General features: G+C 33.5%; 2 protein-coding genes across 3 annotated transcripts; both read right to left on the bottom strand.

The window, feature by feature from the left end:
- Nucleotides 1–749: 749 nt before the first annotated feature.
- On the bottom strand, nt 750–7,869 carry LOC128188329 (uncharacterized). The gene is made up of 5 exons (XM_052859310.1): nt 7,489–7,869; nt 6,237–6,323; nt 4,772–4,888; nt 2,618–2,689; nt 750–1,349 (listed from the first exon to the last, which is right to left on the bottom strand). The coding sequence occupies exons 1-5, from the start codon at nt 7,535–7,537 to the stop codon at nt 1,219–1,221; spliced, it is 456 nt and encodes a 151-aa protein (XP_052715270.1). The 5' UTR covers nt 7,538–7,869; the 3' UTR covers nt 750–1,218.
- On the bottom strand, nt 7,608–19,203 carry LOC128188328 (mitochondrial sodium/calcium exchanger protein-like). Of its 2 annotated transcripts, none has more exons than XM_052859308.1 (16): nt 18,877–19,203; nt 18,454–18,606; nt 18,010–18,062; nt 17,806–17,863; nt 17,228–17,339; nt 16,654–16,821; nt 15,970–16,071; nt 15,784–15,837; nt 15,352–15,548; nt 15,113–15,245; nt 13,488–13,609; nt 13,243–13,320; nt 11,927–12,002; nt 11,598–11,678; nt 10,741–10,802; nt 7,608–10,248 (listed from the first exon to the last, which is right to left on the bottom strand). In XM_052859308.1, exons 1-16 carry the CDS (start codon nt 19,117–19,119, stop codon nt 10,054–10,056), a joined length of 1,887 nt encoding a protein of 628 aa, XP_052715268.1. In that variant the 5' UTR covers nt 19,120–19,203; the 3' UTR covers nt 7,608–10,053. The 2 variants fall into 2 exon arrangements, with proteins under 2 accessions (XP_052715268.1, XP_052715269.1); XM_052859309.1 differs by having other exon boundaries at nt 15,352–15,545.
- Nucleotides 19,204–20,246: the final 1,043 nt, after the last annotated feature.

Here is a 20,246-nt window from a genome sequence, read left to right as displayed (position 1 = left end):
ACAAAAAGTAATGGTCATCTGGGTGACTCAGGTGTTCTAAAAAAAAATAGCAAACTGAACTTCTTATAGCTTTACTGGTTTCTCATACTTTTTTCCCGGAGCTGAAATTTAACAAAATACTTATCTGAAGTTTTTAATACGTGAAAGATTTTTACATTTTAAGCTGTATGTTTTGCATTATAATTGAATACCAATATATTTTGGTGTGTTACATTTTCTTTTACGTTTTATTCCTGCTGTTAAGGTAAAACAAAAATTATATGTAGATCGAAAAGACGAAAGCGTTTACCAATTTTGTTTCTGGAGCTTTTCTCATGTAAAATTTATAATTAATTCTGTTTAAAGATATGTTTGCCATATAATTTTAGTATGTTTGGTTGGTGTACATTTTAGCACCAAAACCGAAACGATTCGTTTGTTTTATGTATTTTAAAGAAGAAACACCTGCAGAGAATTCCTGTTACTGAAAAGTAGAATGTCTAAGGTAAGAGAAATAACCCCTACAGAAATCGTATTTCTAATGACGTGAGGTAAAGGTTTTTGTCCCGCAAAAATATTTAATATCCATTATTGTAAAATGCAAGCAGATGTCAGTAGAAAACTAATATTACCCTATTTAAGTTCACAAGAGTGACTGTCCAGATAAAAAAAACTTTGAAAACCCGGATGTAAAGGAAATTAACAGGCAATTCTCTGTTTCTTAGTATACAAAAGCAAAAAGGCAGTGGATAAACAATCAAACAAAACAATTTGAAAATTGCATAATCTTTTTATTTGATTTCATAACAGAAAACCTTTAATTGCCCTATATAGGCAAGTAATAGTTAAGTTAACATTCAAATGCATATAACCCTTTATACATGTATAATACATGAACCTCATGTCATGACAACTTTAAGTTAACGTACGACAAAACGATATACCATACATGTGTATATCAAAAGTATATAAAAGGAATTGCAAAATAAGTATAAATAACATACGGTTTTAACGAATATGTCCTATAAAAAACACTTTAAGCTTATTAAACGAATGCTTTATCCTATATAACCAAGCATTCATTTGCTAAGGACAGTCGGTGTAATGATAGCACAGTTGTATCCATTAGTTTTGTTGTGTACCCTAGGCCACTAGACATTCTACCCTGTATTTTGATCAGTACCATGATATGATACACAGCTATAGGTCAATAAACATCGGAATTCACAGTCGCCGGAACTACTTTTTCTTCTCACTACTTCTTGGCCTCTTTGCAGACTCGTTGCGAGAACTCTTTGGTGTTTTTAATGGTTTGTTGTTTTTCTTTCCTTTTACTCTCGTCTGTGGTCTTGACATCACGCTCAATTTACCTAGTACAGAATGTATGTGTGTTTATAGAATTCTTCTAGGATTAGTACATGTAATATAAGTAGTATCATCTAAGGAACAGCTATTTTAGTAATTTTTATAATATAATTAAAATAAATATTGCCAATAACTTGGACAAAGAAAGATACATTTTACATGTATGTTTAAATAGTGAAATACATACTATTTTTAAAATTACTGTTAAATTCATTAATGACCGCTTTGAACACAGATGTCAATTACTCTAAGGCAATGTTAAACTGATCTATATAGATCAGTAAAACTATATATACTGTACATGCAGTTATTGTAAACATACAATGATGTTTCTATATATCCATTGGGCCTTTGCTAATTATTGTAATTGTGTTTGTGATAATAAAATATTTGTATTTGTATTTGTATTTCAAGTAACTTTATGACATTCTAATCCCTTTTTGTTAGTCTTACGTTGCTTTCAAATCGCATTGAAAAGAATACCAAAATTTAAGTAATCTGTTGCGAACCTTTGCATCATTTATTCGTAAAAGAAATAAAAAGCAAGTTAAAATAAAATAAACTTCACTGGGATATGAACTTGGTTGGTCACGTGATCAAATCCTGTGCTTCACAGAGGTTTTGATCACGTACCATGCAACCAAGTTCTTATCCCACTGAACTTTTTAACATTGCTGTTTATTATTTACATTTAAGAAAGGTAAATCGTTCAGAAGCATTAATATAACACTATTTTTACGCTTAGAATAATACAACCGTCAAATGATAAGTTCTTGCGATAATCATTGTGTCGTCATATAAAATTAACACAGAATTGAACGTTTTTGTCTTTCTAATGGTTCATATAAGGATGCATTATAAAATGGAAATATAAGTGTTGTATAAAAATGGCTGTATCATAGTTGCATTAATTTTTTTTAAATCTTTCAGGTTTCTAATTGAGATTCTTGTATACATATCAAGAGCTAAGACATTCTGTACATTGAACCGATTTACCACGGTGTCTCAAAATATGTTTCACAATGAACTACGTTATGTAAATATGTTTGTTTATCATTACAATGCTCGCTTACTTTCAACTGATCACAGTCATTTTGCTGATTGGTATAAAAAAAGTAGAAAGGAAAGAGAATTTTACCACACTTTAAAAATACTCATCTGTATATCTACTACACAGTGTAACTTTTAAATAGACGTTTTAATAAAAGAACCATATTTTTAATGGGTTCTAAGAACACTTCATAAGCAGAGTTACACCGCTTGGTTGACTTACCGAATAGCTCTGGGTTTACGTCTCCTAGATTGTTCAGCAGAGACGTATAGTTGTACTTGCCATCTCCTATCTCTGAAATGTAAATACAGGGATTTATTAGAAAAACAAATAATTTAGATAATAAATCATGTACTTTTTATCAGTAAGACCTCCCAATTGTGAGAACATAAATAATATGTTCATCAATGATATTTTAAAGATCGAATCATGAAATCAGAGCAGACGTTTCTATTTTTTAATTTCTTAACAATTTCTGGTTTCTAACGACCGAAAAACAAAGTTTGTGATTCACTGTGAATCAGCATTTGCCAATCTCTACATGTTGAATTATTCATCGTCAAGGCTAAAGGGATTCTTAAGATTAATGTTCTTAGCTATCAGATTTCCCTTTTTCTGTAGATGCACTGACGGAATGAAATTCTTAGTTTGTGTAGAGTGCAATACTATTGTTCACCAGACGGTGTGGGACAATTATCCAAGGGTACCCGGGAAACAATCGAATTAATGGGATAATCATTGGACAACTGATAACTAAAATTCCATCGGTTTGATAACATTCTGATCTCTGCACGAACTTGATACCGGAGATTTTCTCTATTGCAATGTAATTAACGGGTAGGTGAAATAATTTAATCCGGATAGAAACGGAATCAATGGCGACTTCGCGTTGGTACTCTTCCGATTTAATTCATTGGTTTCCTTTATTAACCATTCCATGCTCTTCGTACAGGATGATGGTATTTTTGGATGCAATGAATAGCTAAGGAACTTTTATGCTAGGGCAAGCTTTAAACATGCTATTTTAATTCTCCGTTCAAGGTCATGTAATGTTAAACTATGTCTTTTACGGCAGTTAGTGAACTACTTAATTCGATTAAAGGGAAAACTGCAGAGAGCATTTAGTTTCTGACTAAATTTAGATGCCCTTTAAGAGATCGGATATTAAATAGATTATCAATTCAAGGTTACAGACATCTTGCACTGAAAATAATTGAATTGAATCCAGCTTTCACTGTGAAAATGTGTATTATTTAGGACTATCCATTGAAACCCGTCCAACACAATGAGTAAAAATAACTCCAGATTTATTTGTTTGTGCAATATATTACCGCAGTATTGGTATCGCTCTACCGGTAAACTTTCTGTCGATCATATTGACAAGCAACAAAAACCCTAATCAAAATATTGATATGTATTCCAATACAAAATTTTCAATATACATGTATAATGGCTTTCACTGATTTTATGTTTCACAGTGAGAGAAATATAACGATCGGAAACGCAAGTGCCAAAAATGTTGAAATGTAATTTGTATATATACATTTTAGTTATTCTTTATTCTACTACAGTTATTGCCGAGATCAAAGAGATGCCGCGGACATTATTCTCCAATATACCACGAACGTCATCAGTAAATTATCAGATCAGAAATACCTATTTGTCTCGCACTGACTATGAAAGTACAACTTAAAACCGTAAAAAGTTTTAAAACCATGTCAGTTTCACGTGTTAGTTCCAGTCAAAACTATGTGTATTGCCTCAAATGTTTATTTTTAAGAGATCAATGCGGCTGTTCCTAGCACCTCCCTAGCATTTTTTCACCTTCATGTTTTTACATAAAATATATATCGTGTAGTAGTAATAATCGTATTAAATTGCTTTTATAATATTAGGAACATGATTCAAAGATATTTTATAAATAAGATAAGAGTATTAAAAAACCAAAGAAATTTCTGTCGTCTGCATGTGATTCCTTTGATCGATACACATGTAAACATTACCAACAAAACCATTGGGGTTACACGGAACAGCCGTCAAAATGACCTAGATCGTCTCTCTATAGGAGAAACGATCCATAGAAATACTGGGCTGTTAGTAGAATAGAAATAAAGTTCTTGTTATCGTGAATGTTGCAGGATAACCTCCTCGGTCTCGAAATGTTGTTTGAAATATAAAAGCCTCGGCTAACGCCTCGGCTATTATATTTCAAAACAACATTTCTCGACCTCGGAGGTTATTCTGCAACAATCACGAAAACTCGTACTTTATTTCTTAATATGACGTGTGTTTGATTGATAGTTATACAGGTCCAAAAGACACTATAAGAGATCATATTTTTCCCTAAAAGATTATCAACTCTGACCAATCACTCACTTTCCACGCGGATTAATACATAGGTTTCCCTGCCGTTGACCACTTCACTTGCGTATTCCTTGGAACGACCTGACAAATTCTTCACTTGACCGTCCATATCCACTAGGTCAATCAAAACTGGAAATACAGAACATATCAAATCAGATAAACTTCAAATTAAGTTTTAATTAATTAAGTTTTAAGCTTAAAATCTGAAGAGTCGCATGTATCTAGTGTATAAAGTGTCGCATGTAGCTAGTGTATAAAGTGTCGCATGTAGCTAGTGTATAAAGTGTCGCATGTAGCTAGTGTATAAAGTGCAAGAAGAGACCGGAATTGAACGACATTACGGACAGAAACATGAAAGAGGTCATTGTCAGGTGCGAATCATAAACGTAAGGTGCTTTTACAAGTACATTTCCATATACACATGTTTTCATCAAAAGGCATATACTTTTAGAGCATTCTTAACACATGTGAATTTTGACTTAAGCAGTAGTAATTCAGCTTTAAATTAGCTTTGAAGTCTAGGATTCCAGACGGCCATAACGCAGAAGAACAAAGTAACCAGGGTTATGTCATAGCCTTGATGATCCAATCCGATTATCCCCATTGCATTATCAGCCATGTAAAGCACTTAATGCAGAGGCCCTTCCTTGACTACATTCGATAAAACTTTCAGACCTGAAATGGCGAATTCAATTAAACCCTTGTAATAGAATTGCAGTTATTGTCGTACCCAGTTCAATAGACCTCAACTCTCAATTTCCCTTGTTATAGATATTCAGCCTAAAGTCTGCGATAAAGAATGACAGTGTACTGTAGTTCTGAGTTACTTATATGGTTTAATACCAGCATTTAATGGAACGTGCATGGGTTGTTTACACCTCCCTTTCTCAAGAAGCAGCGACTGATCATTACAAATTAAACGGCTGGCACCGCTATCTAGTAAACTCGGATTACTCAAACTTTAATGGAACTGTTGAGATGTGACCATTACATGTTTCTAGTTGTTGAAATTCTTTTTCGGTTTTTTATTTCACTTTTGATTGTTCACTTGTAACAAAACCAACTGAAAAAAAACTTCTTTAAAAAAACTAATAAAAAATTGTTCTCAAGAACACAGACTCCAACACTGAGGCTTCTTACTCTGTAGGTAAACAAGTGCGTACATGAGAAGATCTACTGCACTTTAACACATTACTTAAAATACGTTGTGCTACATTGAGTTCATTAGTATGATGCAGTAAGTTAATATGTTGCGAGGTGTATGCTGGCAAATATGGAAATACCATGCGACGTCGTGGTAATTAAGACTTGTCACTGAGATAATATCAACGGATTTTACAAGTCATATCATGACAATAAGCTGTCACTGCAATGCTAGCGAATTAAGATTTTTCAGTGATGGTCACCATAGAATGTTGCCATAGTAACAAGAGCCGCTGCCGTTTTTCCTGGGCCAAGGTTTTGGTAGGACACTTACTGTCACTATCACAGTTACACTTCTTTCTGATCCACTCCATCAGGGTGTAGCTGGAGCACCAGGGGTTAAAGATGGCCTCCTGGTTATCTGCAAGATAGAGCACGGGCAGACATAAGAACATTAATGACAAATGGAACAATATATCACGACTGTTATGTCAGACCACTCCGATATTGAAACAATTATTTATGGCTAATACTGCTGATACATATAGTTTCAGGTAAAGCTAATTCAATGACAATATTAATTATATTTTCATATTAGTGCAAATAAAGACAGAGAAGCTGTAAAACAATCGAAGTCATTTCTTCTCTTTACGAAACACGCCTCAGTGCCTGTCTTCTTTCGCAACGACCAAGGTAAACATCTCTCTAACGCCAAAGAAAGCAATTATCCGTCCTATAGTTTAAATATTTGGGTGGTAAACCCCTTAAGAGCTTCTTGAGAGAAACTAAATATTGATCGAACCTGGTCTTACTCTGTTGAAAATATTAAATCGATTTCAATTTTAATGGATTAGATTGAAATCAGAATAGTAAAGTAGGACATCTCTCTCTCTCTCTCTCTCTCTCTCTCTCTCTCTCTCTCTCTCTCTCTCTCTCTCTCTCTCCTCTCTCTCTCTCTCCCCATTGATCTGTACGCTGTTGTAAAAGAACGGCGCTTGGTAATTACAAAAATTATTATTAATGACAAAATTTTATTTCAATTTTATGACAATATAATATTGGTTCTTCAGCAGCAAAACAATTATCGTGAACAAAATAACAACAGCCAGCAAAAGAACCAACAAAGTAGACGTTTATTGCTTCTATCATTCCAAGATAAATTGTAACTTAAGATTCTGTTCGGAGAAAGAAGAAAAGAAAAAATTACAGGTGCATTTCCAACACCGACATTTAAATTCCTTGCCAACGTCAGAGCTGTGTATCCGTAATGAACCATTCTAATACACATATATCACCAGTATGTTCCATAATTAAATCTTCAACTTTATGTTGATTTATCTCTAGAACTTGATTCGAAACAAATCGGGACAAGAGAGTATTATTTTTCCCCCTTTCCTTTTTCTAATGGGTTAATTATGAAAGAAAGAGTATCTGTTGCCGAGACGGACCCCAAAGACAAAAAGAGCAGAGTTTGTATTAACTTTCCTACCCATTCCCCATCTTATATTAGCAGTTTAATTAGACTCACGTTCAGACTCAAATAAATGACCGGTCACTCTTAATTATGTTTATATCTAAACACTTACCTCCATACTTGACTCGGATAAATGACTGGTCCCCGTTGTCTGTCATCATGTCCTTGCTCCTATCAATCCAGTTCCATTATATCTCACAACTTTCAAAGTTTCAATAAAAAATTTCTGAAATTTTCTATATAACAACACTAGTAATAATTCCTACATTCTCCTTGCTGAAGTAAAATTCACAATTTGATCCCTTCGATCAAAATCGGACTTGAATTTCCCGTGAGGTTCTAGGTTTCCACGAGTAGAGGCAGATAAGACAGCGGGGGAAACGACTCCTAAATACGATTGTTTGTGTGTTGACCCCTCTTACAGGTAGCAATGCACAGAGGTCGCGCTTGTCTTTATCGTCGTGGTATCAGGTTCGGAAAGCTGTCTTCACGCTTTAACTTGTTTCTTTTAACTATTATAATATATGTCGATGGGGTTTAAATTTTAATTTGTCTACATTCGCTTTGTTTACGCCTATATACCGCTGTTCGCCAATCGCCACAAAGAGGTTCCGCTAGCACAGTAAATTCAGTTTCAGCGAATTAGCGTTTGTCCACATGCACGAGAAGAATGGGCGCTATTGATTATAATAATGCAGGTATATAACGCTATACTCTCGTACTACGTCGGAATTTATTGGGTCATTCGACAAAAACTTCCAACAAAACTTATGACAGCAGTTTACTTAAAGCTTGGATATAATTCCTGCTGTCGTTCATAGTACAAAACTTAATCCATAATAGGATTAGTATCGGATTAACGCGGTAGTTAGGCACGCGCGTGATTAATGACTGACTAATTAATTTACCCTTTTCGTTCTTCATTGAAAGTATATGTTCTAAATATAGAATTATTTGTACAAATTAAGTTCATTTAACAATAGAATTGAACGTAAACAATCAATAAGTCTTAATGAGGATATGCCATTCAATTATCTAAAAGCTCCTTATACACCCGATGAATTCCATTACCTACAGAATACTTATATAAACAGGTAAATAAAAGTACACGGTTGTCAAGGTGAGTCCACTCAAGCTCAGAGCATTAAATCGATGACACTTCAATGTGCACTCGAACACATCCAGACTTTAATAAATTACAACATATACTACTGAAAACAACCTAACAATTTAATTGTATTTTCTTATCACAGATGGATCTTTAATATATATACAGTACAATGTATGACATATAATGCATAATGCTCAACAAAAACCACTTCGTATATATACAAGTACGTAAATATAACAAAGAGCAAGGCGACAATGATACATACGTTTGGCATTCTCACGACTGATTCAAGTCTCTTTTGGTCCCTTATCTTGATAAAAAAAAATTGACCAAACTTTGTCCAAAATTAGCCAGGTTAGAAAATTAACCGAGAATTGACAATATATGAAAAAGACAGTAATATAAATGAATGAAAGGCACTTTAAATATACAATGTACTAATCAAAACTAAAAACCCGATGTTGGGTAATTTTGCCCCGTTAATTAATTCATAAAGCTACAAAGCTTACAATGTACATGTATACAACAAATCATGTTTTGATTTACTTCAAAATTTAAAGTATTATAAATGCTGCATCATTAAAATCATATTATATTTTAGCACTTTATCAAACTTATACGAAAGCAGAAAAAAGACATCTTGACTCTATAAATCATTTCTAGATGATTCTGAACGTAATTGATTTTAAAACCGATGAACATAAGTATTGGCTATTCATGATATCCTACAGTGAGTATTTTATGTCCAGATAATGTAGCAATGAATGGACCCAATGGTGCGATCTTTACCGCCACGTACATACAACGTCAAGTTTCACGTTCTTGAAAGTCTCATGTTTTTGGTTTTTAACTACATGTACTACATTGCAATAAATAATAAAAAATAAAAATGAAATTAATATTCAACAACACTTCTAATTTTTACTGCTAAAATATGAAAGCTATATTAGTTCTTCGATGAAGTGAGTCTTATAACCAATGAGATCTCTCCACTATATGGCAAGGGTATACCATTAGTGTTTGGCAAAATCTGGTTTAACATACACCGGCATTCTCGCGTTTCAAACTTAGGAAACACATTGAAATACTGATAGGAACTCATAAAATTCACTACGACAAACGTATATAAATAACAATGTTCATGTCTAATTTGTACAATTAAGCATAACATTAACAAAATCAAATAAATTATTAATAGGCTGTATTGCAGCTGTAAAACACGATTTAAAGGAAACTCTTAATCCGAGTATCAAACATATATATGTAGATGCCATATTGAATACTAGTGTAACTAGCAATTTGTAAATTAAATCAACAAATATATACAACATATTCATTTCCATAAAATCAAGATAAAACTAATATCAAACTCGCTCTATCAATTTTACAAACTAGTTTAAGTGCAAATAAATCCTAAGGTTGTTTTATGATGGTAGGCTTTTTTCTAAACAATAGTAGCTTGAGATCAAAACTGCCTTGAGTATTTCATTCTTAAGAAAATATGGATTTCTCAAGTTAACAAGATGATATAAACCTGTCAAATGTTTAAACATCTCCCTGTATAAATCAGTTAATGTCCGCTGTGATGACGTTAGATTCCGTGAGCAGTGCCACAACAAGAAAGATGACGTACAACACAATAAGGCCGATACCGTAAGGACGTGACATCCGGAATTTCGACAAGGGCACAACAATCAATGACGTCAGCAAACTAAGCGCCAAAAACCCTGCCAACACGTACTCCTCTAGTGTAATGGAAAGCTGCAGAAATAGAAAACCAACGTACACCAATGTACTGAGAGGCGCAAGGTGACTTTGCAACTACATGTATCTATCACAGAGACTCGACCACCCCACCCCTTTAAGCATAACAATATTGAGTACGCTGTTGGTCAGTGAAGTACCGATTCAAAGTATAAAAGATACCCCAATTCTTAACTTAAATTTTGATAAATGGGTCTTGACTGATACTTTACATAATTATATACAGGTACGGTAAATATGAATTCTTACAATATACATATATATCATAAAATCGACACGATGAAATTAACAGAGCGATTGTTGATATGGGACCGATACAAACATCTTTATCAACACACTGATAAATATTCTGTATATGAACATACTTGTATGTAAGAAGACTGAAACAGGGGACTTTATGATACACAATGTTGTTTTCCCTGAAGACTGGGTCAGATTAGCCAGACCTTATATTTACATGTAGGTGCATTAATACAAACGTAACCTCACCTCATAATCACCTTTCTTTATTGTTGCTATTGTGAATGGAATACCTATACCTAACAATAAATCTTGTCTGTTAAGGAACCAAACATTATGGTAGTAGGATGCCTGTAACACTCTGTATTCTACTGTATAAAATCGATGAGAAAATTATACCATTTTCGTTTGTTAGAAAATTAATATAGTGTATAATTATCTACTTCATGTTTGAAACATTCTAAAGCAAATACAGTCAGCAAAATGAAAAGATAACAAACAGTAATATGGACAATAGAGAAATGTGATAATGCTGTCGACTACACAATAATACAATGGCATTTATCTTTTGACAGGGTATTTAAATGTTATGCTGTACATAGAGATAATGTGTTGTATATGTTTAGAGATCTTAATCTAAGCTATCTTTTATTTAGCTGTGTGGAATCTCTTTAAGTAATTCAAACAATAATTCAAAACATTAGTTCACACCAGTATTCCGATGCTGATCACTAAGTCAGATGTGGGTCTGAACCAAAAAATGTATTGGGGGTGATACAAAAATTCCCAGGAGTCAAATTACTTTCCACTTGTTTTAATTTACAAACTTGTGTAAAGGTTTAATCACCCATATAGGCCCTGAAAGAACTGATCAACTAATATATCTGACAAATATGTCATTAAGTTCTACTAAAAGGTTTAAATAAAGTAAATCAAGATCTACTGTAATCTTTAATACAAGAAATATTTTTTTTCACAGTATCACATCTTTGAAAATTACATTAAAATTTCAACATATATTGAATTTTCCAGACAATCATTATTTCCTGAATATTTTATGGTAACAGCCCCAATCATTTTTATTTCGAGTTTTCATAAAAGGATACTAAACAGAGGTCCTCCGAAACATGCAGATATGCCGATCCTGGGGTAACCTTGTCTGGCCATCACTGTATCAGCTATCAAATCTGCAACCAAAACAAAGAGGCACATAGGCTACATTGCTCACCTGAGTAACAGTCCTTCAGATTGTTTTTTAATATTCCTTCTAACATTTTCTTACATTCAATGACAATGCTAACAGCTTCATTAATGACAAATACAGACAACAGCAAGTTTTGATCAGAAAAGCTCACTTCAGCTTTTTACTCCGGTGAGATAAAAATATTTTTTTTCAGGCGTCCAATAAATGTCATCAGTTAACTAGAACACAAACCTCCTATACTGTTTCCCCATGCGAGCAGAGTCAGGCCCAAAACAGCGTTACTGATACTGAACACAACTCCAAAAGTCTGCAAACAAATCAAAACTTTTATTTTGAAATAATCTTTTATTGTTATTACATGTAAAAACTTTTATAATCGAACTTTTTAGTTTTTATATGCACAGAAAAAAATCTCTCTTAAATAACATATTACAATCAATACAATGTACATGTATATAAAAAAGAACTGTCTTTAGGGTCATGCTGGATAAAAGGGAAGCAGACAAATAAAACTGAAATAATACAATGGCATTTTTCAAAGAACACATATTAAGGTCAGACGACACGTTCCTCAATTTTAGATAACTTTTTCCAGCAATCTGTTAATGGTTTACTACTACTTTGACAAGCCTTCTTGCAAAAAATTAGAGTACCTTACCAGGCATTTCTGCAAAATACTAGAGTATGAAATTCTCTATATAATCTTCTTGAAAATACATTTGAATTGCTGATATAAAAATAAATACCTCTACAGCACAGCGAAATTCACTGTAATATATGTACTATATCTCCGCCGGGGCGGGGATTTGAACTCACGACCTCTAGCACCTCTACGCTTCTGACAGTGAGCGGCCACGGTTCTAACCACTCGACCATCTAGACATATAACCACAACAAAGTAAATCTTAATCATTTTTAAAGTAATTATAAAATTAATATTTTTTATTGGAACTCTTTATTACGAGGAGATACAAAAAAGATTCTCGAGGAACGTGTCGTCTGACCTTAACACGTAAGAAAAATAATGAAGAGAGGAAGGATAAAATGCAGAATCAAACACAATTATTCAAGATGTTTGAAATTAACTATTTGCATGAACAGCTAAGTTATACAGTATATCTAAGATCAAAGAGACATCTAATATTTGTTTGTTTGCCTGCTCTACATTCACTGATAGTGGTAGGTGTCTTAATTTCATGCAGCATCAACTCAAGTAAAGACATTAAACTATTTGCATAAAATTTGTATTTTAGTAAAAAGTAAAGGCAAAGCAACCTCAATATTGTTTCATACTAAATCACTCATCATCAATTAGAGAGTTAAAACAAGAACAGCAAGACCTTCTATCATTCATATAAACAAATATTTACCATCCATCAGATTTCTCATTTCATTGCCAATTCAATCAAACTCAGCATGTCGCTACCTCCAACAGCCATTACTCAGACAAATGACACATTTAATTCAGCCGCTTGATGATCCCATACAGAAAGTCAAATTAAGGCATTAATGGAAACTGTGGGATAAAGCTGGTAAAAGTTTGATACCTGTAGAATGTTGACCACCTCATTGGCCACAGAGTAGATCCAGACGACTGCCACCACGAAACCCACATAGGCAAATAGCTGAAACAAGGAAAAGCCAAATACTAAAATAATTTAAAACTTTGAGAATTTAATTTATCCTTTTTTTTTCCAAAATGCAAATGAAATTAAATAATTCCTAAAGAATAAGTTAATAGATTGAAAATGATATAAATGTATATCATAACATATGTAAACATGATAATCACCGGGTGATACTTGGGTTGCTGGTCGTTTTTAGAGGTGAAGAAGACAAGGAGACTGAGAGCTACTCCAATAATGAGGACCAATGCCCACACAGGGAAGCTGCTACCAATGGTGTTCAGGCCCACTGTAATCAAGGCAAAATATAATTAAAGTCCCTCATATTCAGAAGCATTTAAATGCAAAAATGTTGCACTGTAATTTGAAACAATATGAAATGATGGTCATCTGTAATCACACCAAAAGGTGATGATGGCGCACTGTAATTATAACAAAATATAATGAAGGTCCACTGTATTAATCATAACAACATATACCGGGTAACTAAAAACCACTGTAATCATAAAAAATTGAAATAAAACCCCACTGCAGCTATAATAAGACACAACATGTTGTAAAATTTCATTACATCCAGACACAAATGAAAACCAATTGTAATCAGAATCAAACTGTAAAAAACACTACTGTAATCAGTAACAGAATGTATTAAAAGTCCAATGTAACAAGAAACAAATGTAACAAAACCCCAGTGTAATCAGACACAAAATGCAATGAAAATCAACTGTAATAAGAAACAGAATGTTATAAAACCTACTGTAATGACAGACAAAATGTAATGATGCTCAATTGTAAAAAGATACAGAATATAATAAAGGTCCACTGTAATAAGAACAACATGTATTGAAAACCCACTGTAATCCAAACAGAATGCAATGAAACCCCACTATAATTGGACATAAATTGTAATTAATGATACACGAGATGTTCCTCAATTATATATAATTTTCCTTCATATATCATTCCTTATTTATTATCATTTAAACCTGTTTATACCCCAAAATTCAGGGTATATTACTAGGCTATTTTCGGAGCTAGAATATTTTGAATTTTCCTTAAAATTCCTTGCAAAATGCAATTGAATGCTTATAAATAAAGTCTTAGTATGTATTTTCAATTCAATGCTTTATATCAAAATAAAAAAAGTATCATATAACATGAAAATATAAATATGGAATTACTTAGTGGAAATCTTCAAACTGTGTGGATAAGGAAAAATGGAAAAAATGGAATTTAGGTCGCATCTGACCTTGAAGTCTACTGGAATCAGACATAAAATTTATAAAGTTCATTGTGATCAGAAACAAATCATAACCATATGAAGCCTTACAGGACGAAACATATTCTTTTATGACCACACTTTGAATGGCCTCTCCAAAAAAGTAAACATTTGGAGTATTAACAACATAGAGCTAAAAGACAGCACATGATGAGTGAATTATTTAAGCAGTAAAACACAGTGGAAGAGTATGTACAATTAAGAAAGGACATTATTAGATCAATACTAGATTTAAAATGTAAACAAACATGTACTGAAAGTTTTTTGCCAAGTCATGTGCAAATATATGGTGAACATTCTAGGTTTTATTCCTATTTAAAGAAATGTAAAAATTGTATAATCTGATTAAATTAGGGGTCTAAACAAATAAAGTTTAAAAACTGAATCTTTAAAAATCAAAACTGCAAGTTACACTGACAATGACATGGCTACTCTTCAACCAGAATCCCACTAAAGTGACTAAAAACTGAAAACATCCAACAAAATTTCCTAGCAACAAAGAAGAGAGCAGACCTTTTGTGGCAAGAGAGGCAAACAATAGTCCTGTGGTAAGCTGTAGTGAATTAAGGTAGCGGTTCCACTTGTGAAGTTCTTCATCATAATCTACTACAGGTGTTGTAATTACTAGCAGGAAAACCATCGGACACTGTAAAATACAACCAAATAAACAGCATGATAAATTAACACACACTCATTTAAGAATACAATTCTAAAACTGATATTTCATTCAGAAATTTATGGTCAATATATACCTTGAACACTTCATAAATTTTTTTGATTAGGTTCATTTCTGGCCAGTTTTCGGTATCTATTGGATTAATGGCATATAGGAATTGCTGGAATGGACTCGGATCCTCGGGACTACTCTCCATACTCTCTGTGGAGATGTTTACATTGCCTCTTGTTTCTGAGCGTAAACTGGACAACAGGGGCTTACTCTCAGAACCTGCTGGTAAAGGTGCATTCATGTTTTTATGATTTTGTTGAATACATGTTTGCACTTTGCACTGAGTATGAAACATTATAAATGGCAACTACATGCAGTCAAACAATCAAAACAATTGGTGAGATTCCAAAAATCAAATAAGAATTATGGTCATGCATTCAAACTTTATGCCTTAAACTGTTAAGTTCCTGTATAGAAACATATTTGGATATTTTGGGATAGAGCTAAAAAGTTTTACCGCTGTCTCCTGTTTCCTCTACATCACTAGCTGTTTCATCTTTATCTTCATTTTCTGCAATCAAGAAATTAAGACATATCCAACAAGATTTTAAAATTAGAACGGAAAACACTTCCTCTGTTTTAATGACATGAATCTGTATGTTGACAATGTTATTAACAGACAGAGACAGACGGAAGCACTCACTGACTGTGATTTCTCCAATGACATCAGGTGTCTTGAATCTCTGATAGATGTATCTCCCCAGCACCACAACCAACACATAGACAATGTACAGCAGGATAAAGCCTACAACACATGCCAGATACACACACAAATCATACATTTGGACATGTTTCAAATGTATTCCCTCACTCCTTATCTTGTCCATAGAACCTCAATGTTTTCTACACAAATTTCATCTGACCTGAACTTTGTATTTTTTAGCAATTTGAGACTAAGCCAAAAGAACTGGAAGTAATGTCAAGGTCAAAGGAAAGGTCCTTGTAAACAGAAACAAAATTTGCATTGCTCCTCTGTATTTTGAAGCTTGAGCAAAATACTTGGATCACAAGCCTTGTACAGTTTTCAGCTTATACCCACTACATACATGTACAGTGTATGGATGGACATATAAGTCTTGACTCTCAAACACTCACATACTTAAATTACAGTTTCTTTATTCATATTCATAGTATTGCTTAACTCATTTAATAAACTAATGTTAATAATATTACAATTCAACTTTGCCGCAATTTACAATTTTTTAAAGGAAGATAATACTCTAATTGTTTGAATTTATCATATTGTGCTCAACTTTTCTGAGAGTGACTATTTGTCACTATTATGTATTACCGGTATATAGATATATATATCTCAGGTTCAGTTTACCTATAGCTTCTATTTTAGTGATCTTTTTGTCCCACATTACACTGAATGTCCAGAAAACAGCTGCCAAATAGAAAACAATGTCTCGGAGAAACGGTCTCTGCATGGCATTAAATGGGTGAATGATAGCAATGGTGCCTGCCACTACAGCGGTAACAAACACACCGGCCCCTGAAACAGAGGGTCAGGAACTCAAATGTAATTACGTCTAATATCAAATCGAGGGTATGAAATAAATTCATCTAGACACTATAAATCTACATGACATTAGAAATACTACATGTAGTTACTGGCTGAAAAATATCTGATATACATGAAATTTTTTACATGTATGTATAGTTCAGATCTACATTTTCATTTAATGCCGATAATATATAATATTTATCTCCTTTTTTCCTCAGTCTATTGTAATTGTAACTTCAAAGACTTTAAGAGTGGAATGTGTTATCTAGATCACTAGAGTTATATTTGTTTAGTTTTATTATATCTGTTATTTCTACATTCTTTTTTCACTACATTCATTCAGCTGGATGCTCTCTATTTAGTATTGGTCAACTATCAAACAGGCAATACAAACCAAATAACGCTCCAAAAGCCAGGCCTGCCTCTCCATTCTTAGCATTGCCAATGGCTGCAATAGCAGAGAAAATGTCTGGTGCTCCATTACCGAAGGCAAGGAAAGTCACCCCCTGTACACAGGTCAAGGAACACCCGACAAGGAGCAATACTTGCATGTGTTATCATTGTACAAGTAGTATTTTTACTACTGTATTATTTTTTTGGTTTTTCAGTCTTAAAAAATATCCCACATAATTTTTTGGAAGTGATACATTGGGTTTTGTAATTTATAGAGTACCTCAAGTTATGACCTTTGTGTAAAGACTATCACTATGAAATGTGCTTTATATTTCTTTGATTGAATGGCCAATTCAAAATACAAAGTGTAAAATATTTAAATAAATTACAATTTTTATACATTCAAATTAATCTAAAACAAGTAAATAAATGCTGATCCTAGTTAATTGAAATTAATTTTATTTCAAAGTTTTGTTTATCATTTAAATTTGCAAAGAATGGAGAAGAGAGATGTACAAGAATCATCTTTAACCTAAATAACAACAAAATGTTCAGTTTCTGCTCCTTAACAAAGGATACAGCAATGTTATGGCTGAGATGCAGGGTCTTTGATATGACTGTCAATGCAGGGCAAAAACTAAAAAAAACATGGAAAACAATATCTTACAAACATGCAATTACCCTGCTTGGTTACAGAGAGAGAGAGAGAGAGAGAGAGAGAGAGAGAGAGAGAGAGAGAGAGAGATGTTTCTCGTAGAATTAAGCGCAATGGTATGTACTTACTAATCATCTGCTGTGATGGCCAGGCCAATAAACAAGAACAGCCACCAAATAAACTGCAAAAAACCCATTCAGGGATGCATTAATTCAAAGTAATTCACACTGAATCATTCACTTATTATTTTTTTAATGCTCTCAAGCTTATCAGAGTAGTTAACCTACAAACAGGTGCAGCTCTAACAACTAAAAAACAATTGCAGACTTTGAAAAGAACCTGTAACACAATATATTTTGTGTCTCATATGTAGATTATACATGTAGATTTGTCATTAACAGGGTGTAACATATACATGCAGCTTTCGATTGGCCAACAGGAGCCAGCAGAATCAATAATTTTGAAATAAACCTGTTGGTGGGCACGTAAAGTAAATTATATTCTAAGGTTATAAGAGCATATTTACATAATTTATATACATGGTTATATATGACAATTGATATAAGCCATACCAAAATCACAAGAGCCAGTGGCAGAAGGGAAGGAGTGAACTGGCAGTAAGCAAAAACTGTGTAGTCAACAAACCCCTCGTCAACAGAACAATCATCCGTCGTCTTTGTGAAATCACAGCGCATTGATTTGTTCACTTTGTGAACATCACTGCACTGTAAAACAAAAGTTTAAAAATGTCATTTTACTTTGTCAGGATAAGCTGTGACCCATTTAAAAAAAAAATTCTTTTCTGACACTTTGTGCTATTATTATAATAATAAGGTTTAAATTAGGCCAAGCTACTTCTTTTCTGAGTGATAAAAACCCCATCATTAATCAGTGTTGATAATTGTTTTATGTGACAGGAGCCCTATATATACATTTTTACACTAAGTAAACCTGTCTTCAGATAGATAAAATAATATTTCATCAAAATAGCATACATCTGCGTCTGAATCAGAATCATTTCCAAACAGGCTGTATCCAGAGCCATTGGTCCATCCATCGGCACCAGTATCGCTGTACCATAGGAGGGCCCGTAACACTGAACTGTCAACATTGAGACGCTCGGGATCGGAGTCCACAGATGCAACGATGGGTACACCTTTTTTCAGAACTGTCAGCAAGACGACAATTACACTGGAGAGCGCCAGTAAGACGATGCTTAAAGGTGAAAAACGCTTCATGCTTGGTAAACTCGATTTTCCATTACATTGTTGACAATGATTTTACTGTCTATACTTCCCTCCTTGTGGTCACATGCTGATTGAACTCCGACCCCGAGAAAATGTAAACAAACCGAAGTTACTCCTCTTTTGCCATTTACGGGAAATGAAATCGACTTTTCGGGGGGGGGGGGTTCTTATAAAAATTAATCGATTATTCCGAGTCCTCCTTTTTGAAAAGGAAAACAACCCGAAAGTACAAATAAAATAAAACAAACAAACAAAAAAATCCAACAAAAACCAACAATTAGAACGTAAAAACAAACATAAATCAAAGTACTGAAGAACTGATGGGAGTTGATTTTGTCAATGTTTATTTATTTTAAAATCAATGATATGTTATTTTGCACGACAAGAACATATAGTTTCTAATTTGAATTATGCACATTTTTATAATATGAATTTTTGACTTTTTCGACAAGAATGTCGAGAAACCCCCATATGAATCATGTTATATGATATTTAAAGATAAAATTAATTCAATCAAACTATATATGTATCAGTGATAGAAATATTTCTCGAAAATTGTATGGATCCAAGCAATATTGAACTCTAGTCTCGTTCAACCAAACGCTCGGCTCACACCGTAAATCTCCGACAAGGATTTAGGGAGACCGCCGAGGGTCGAGTTGAACGAGACTTATGGGCGCGCTTGATTAAGCTTAACTTGGTGTACACCGGTATACACCGGTGTAAACATTTTGTATTGTATATCAAGTCCACTTCAATAGTGTAGTGTACATGGTGTAGGGAAGTTAAGAATGAATATGAAGAAAAGGGTGCAGTTTTAACAAAGAATCTGCTGTTCTGCGACAATTAATTGGTTTTTTGTGATATAAATGCAATAAAATAAACACACTTTTCAAATTTAATTGCTTTCATACAAACGACAACTTTTATGCGACTTCTAAACCGTTACATTACTTAAAATCATTGTCCAAGTTTCCATCATAACATTCGTCCGCCGTATTGGATTCAGTGCTACACCCAACAACATATGCCCCTGACTCGGTGTAGAAAAGCTACACCTTTGCACTTGATTTACAAAAGTGTACACGGTGTACACCTTTTGGTAAAATCAAGCGCGC

The sequence above is a fragment of the Crassostrea angulata genome, chromosome 6, assembly GCF_025612915.1.
Source record: "Crassostrea angulata isolate pt1a10 chromosome 6, ASM2561291v2, whole genome shotgun sequence".
Lineage (NCBI taxonomy): Eukaryota > Metazoa > Mollusca > Bivalvia > Ostreida > Ostreidae > Magallana > Magallana angulata.
The sequence above is the reverse complement of the archived record's forward strand: the minus strand, read 5'-3'. Positions and strand labels throughout refer to the sequence as shown.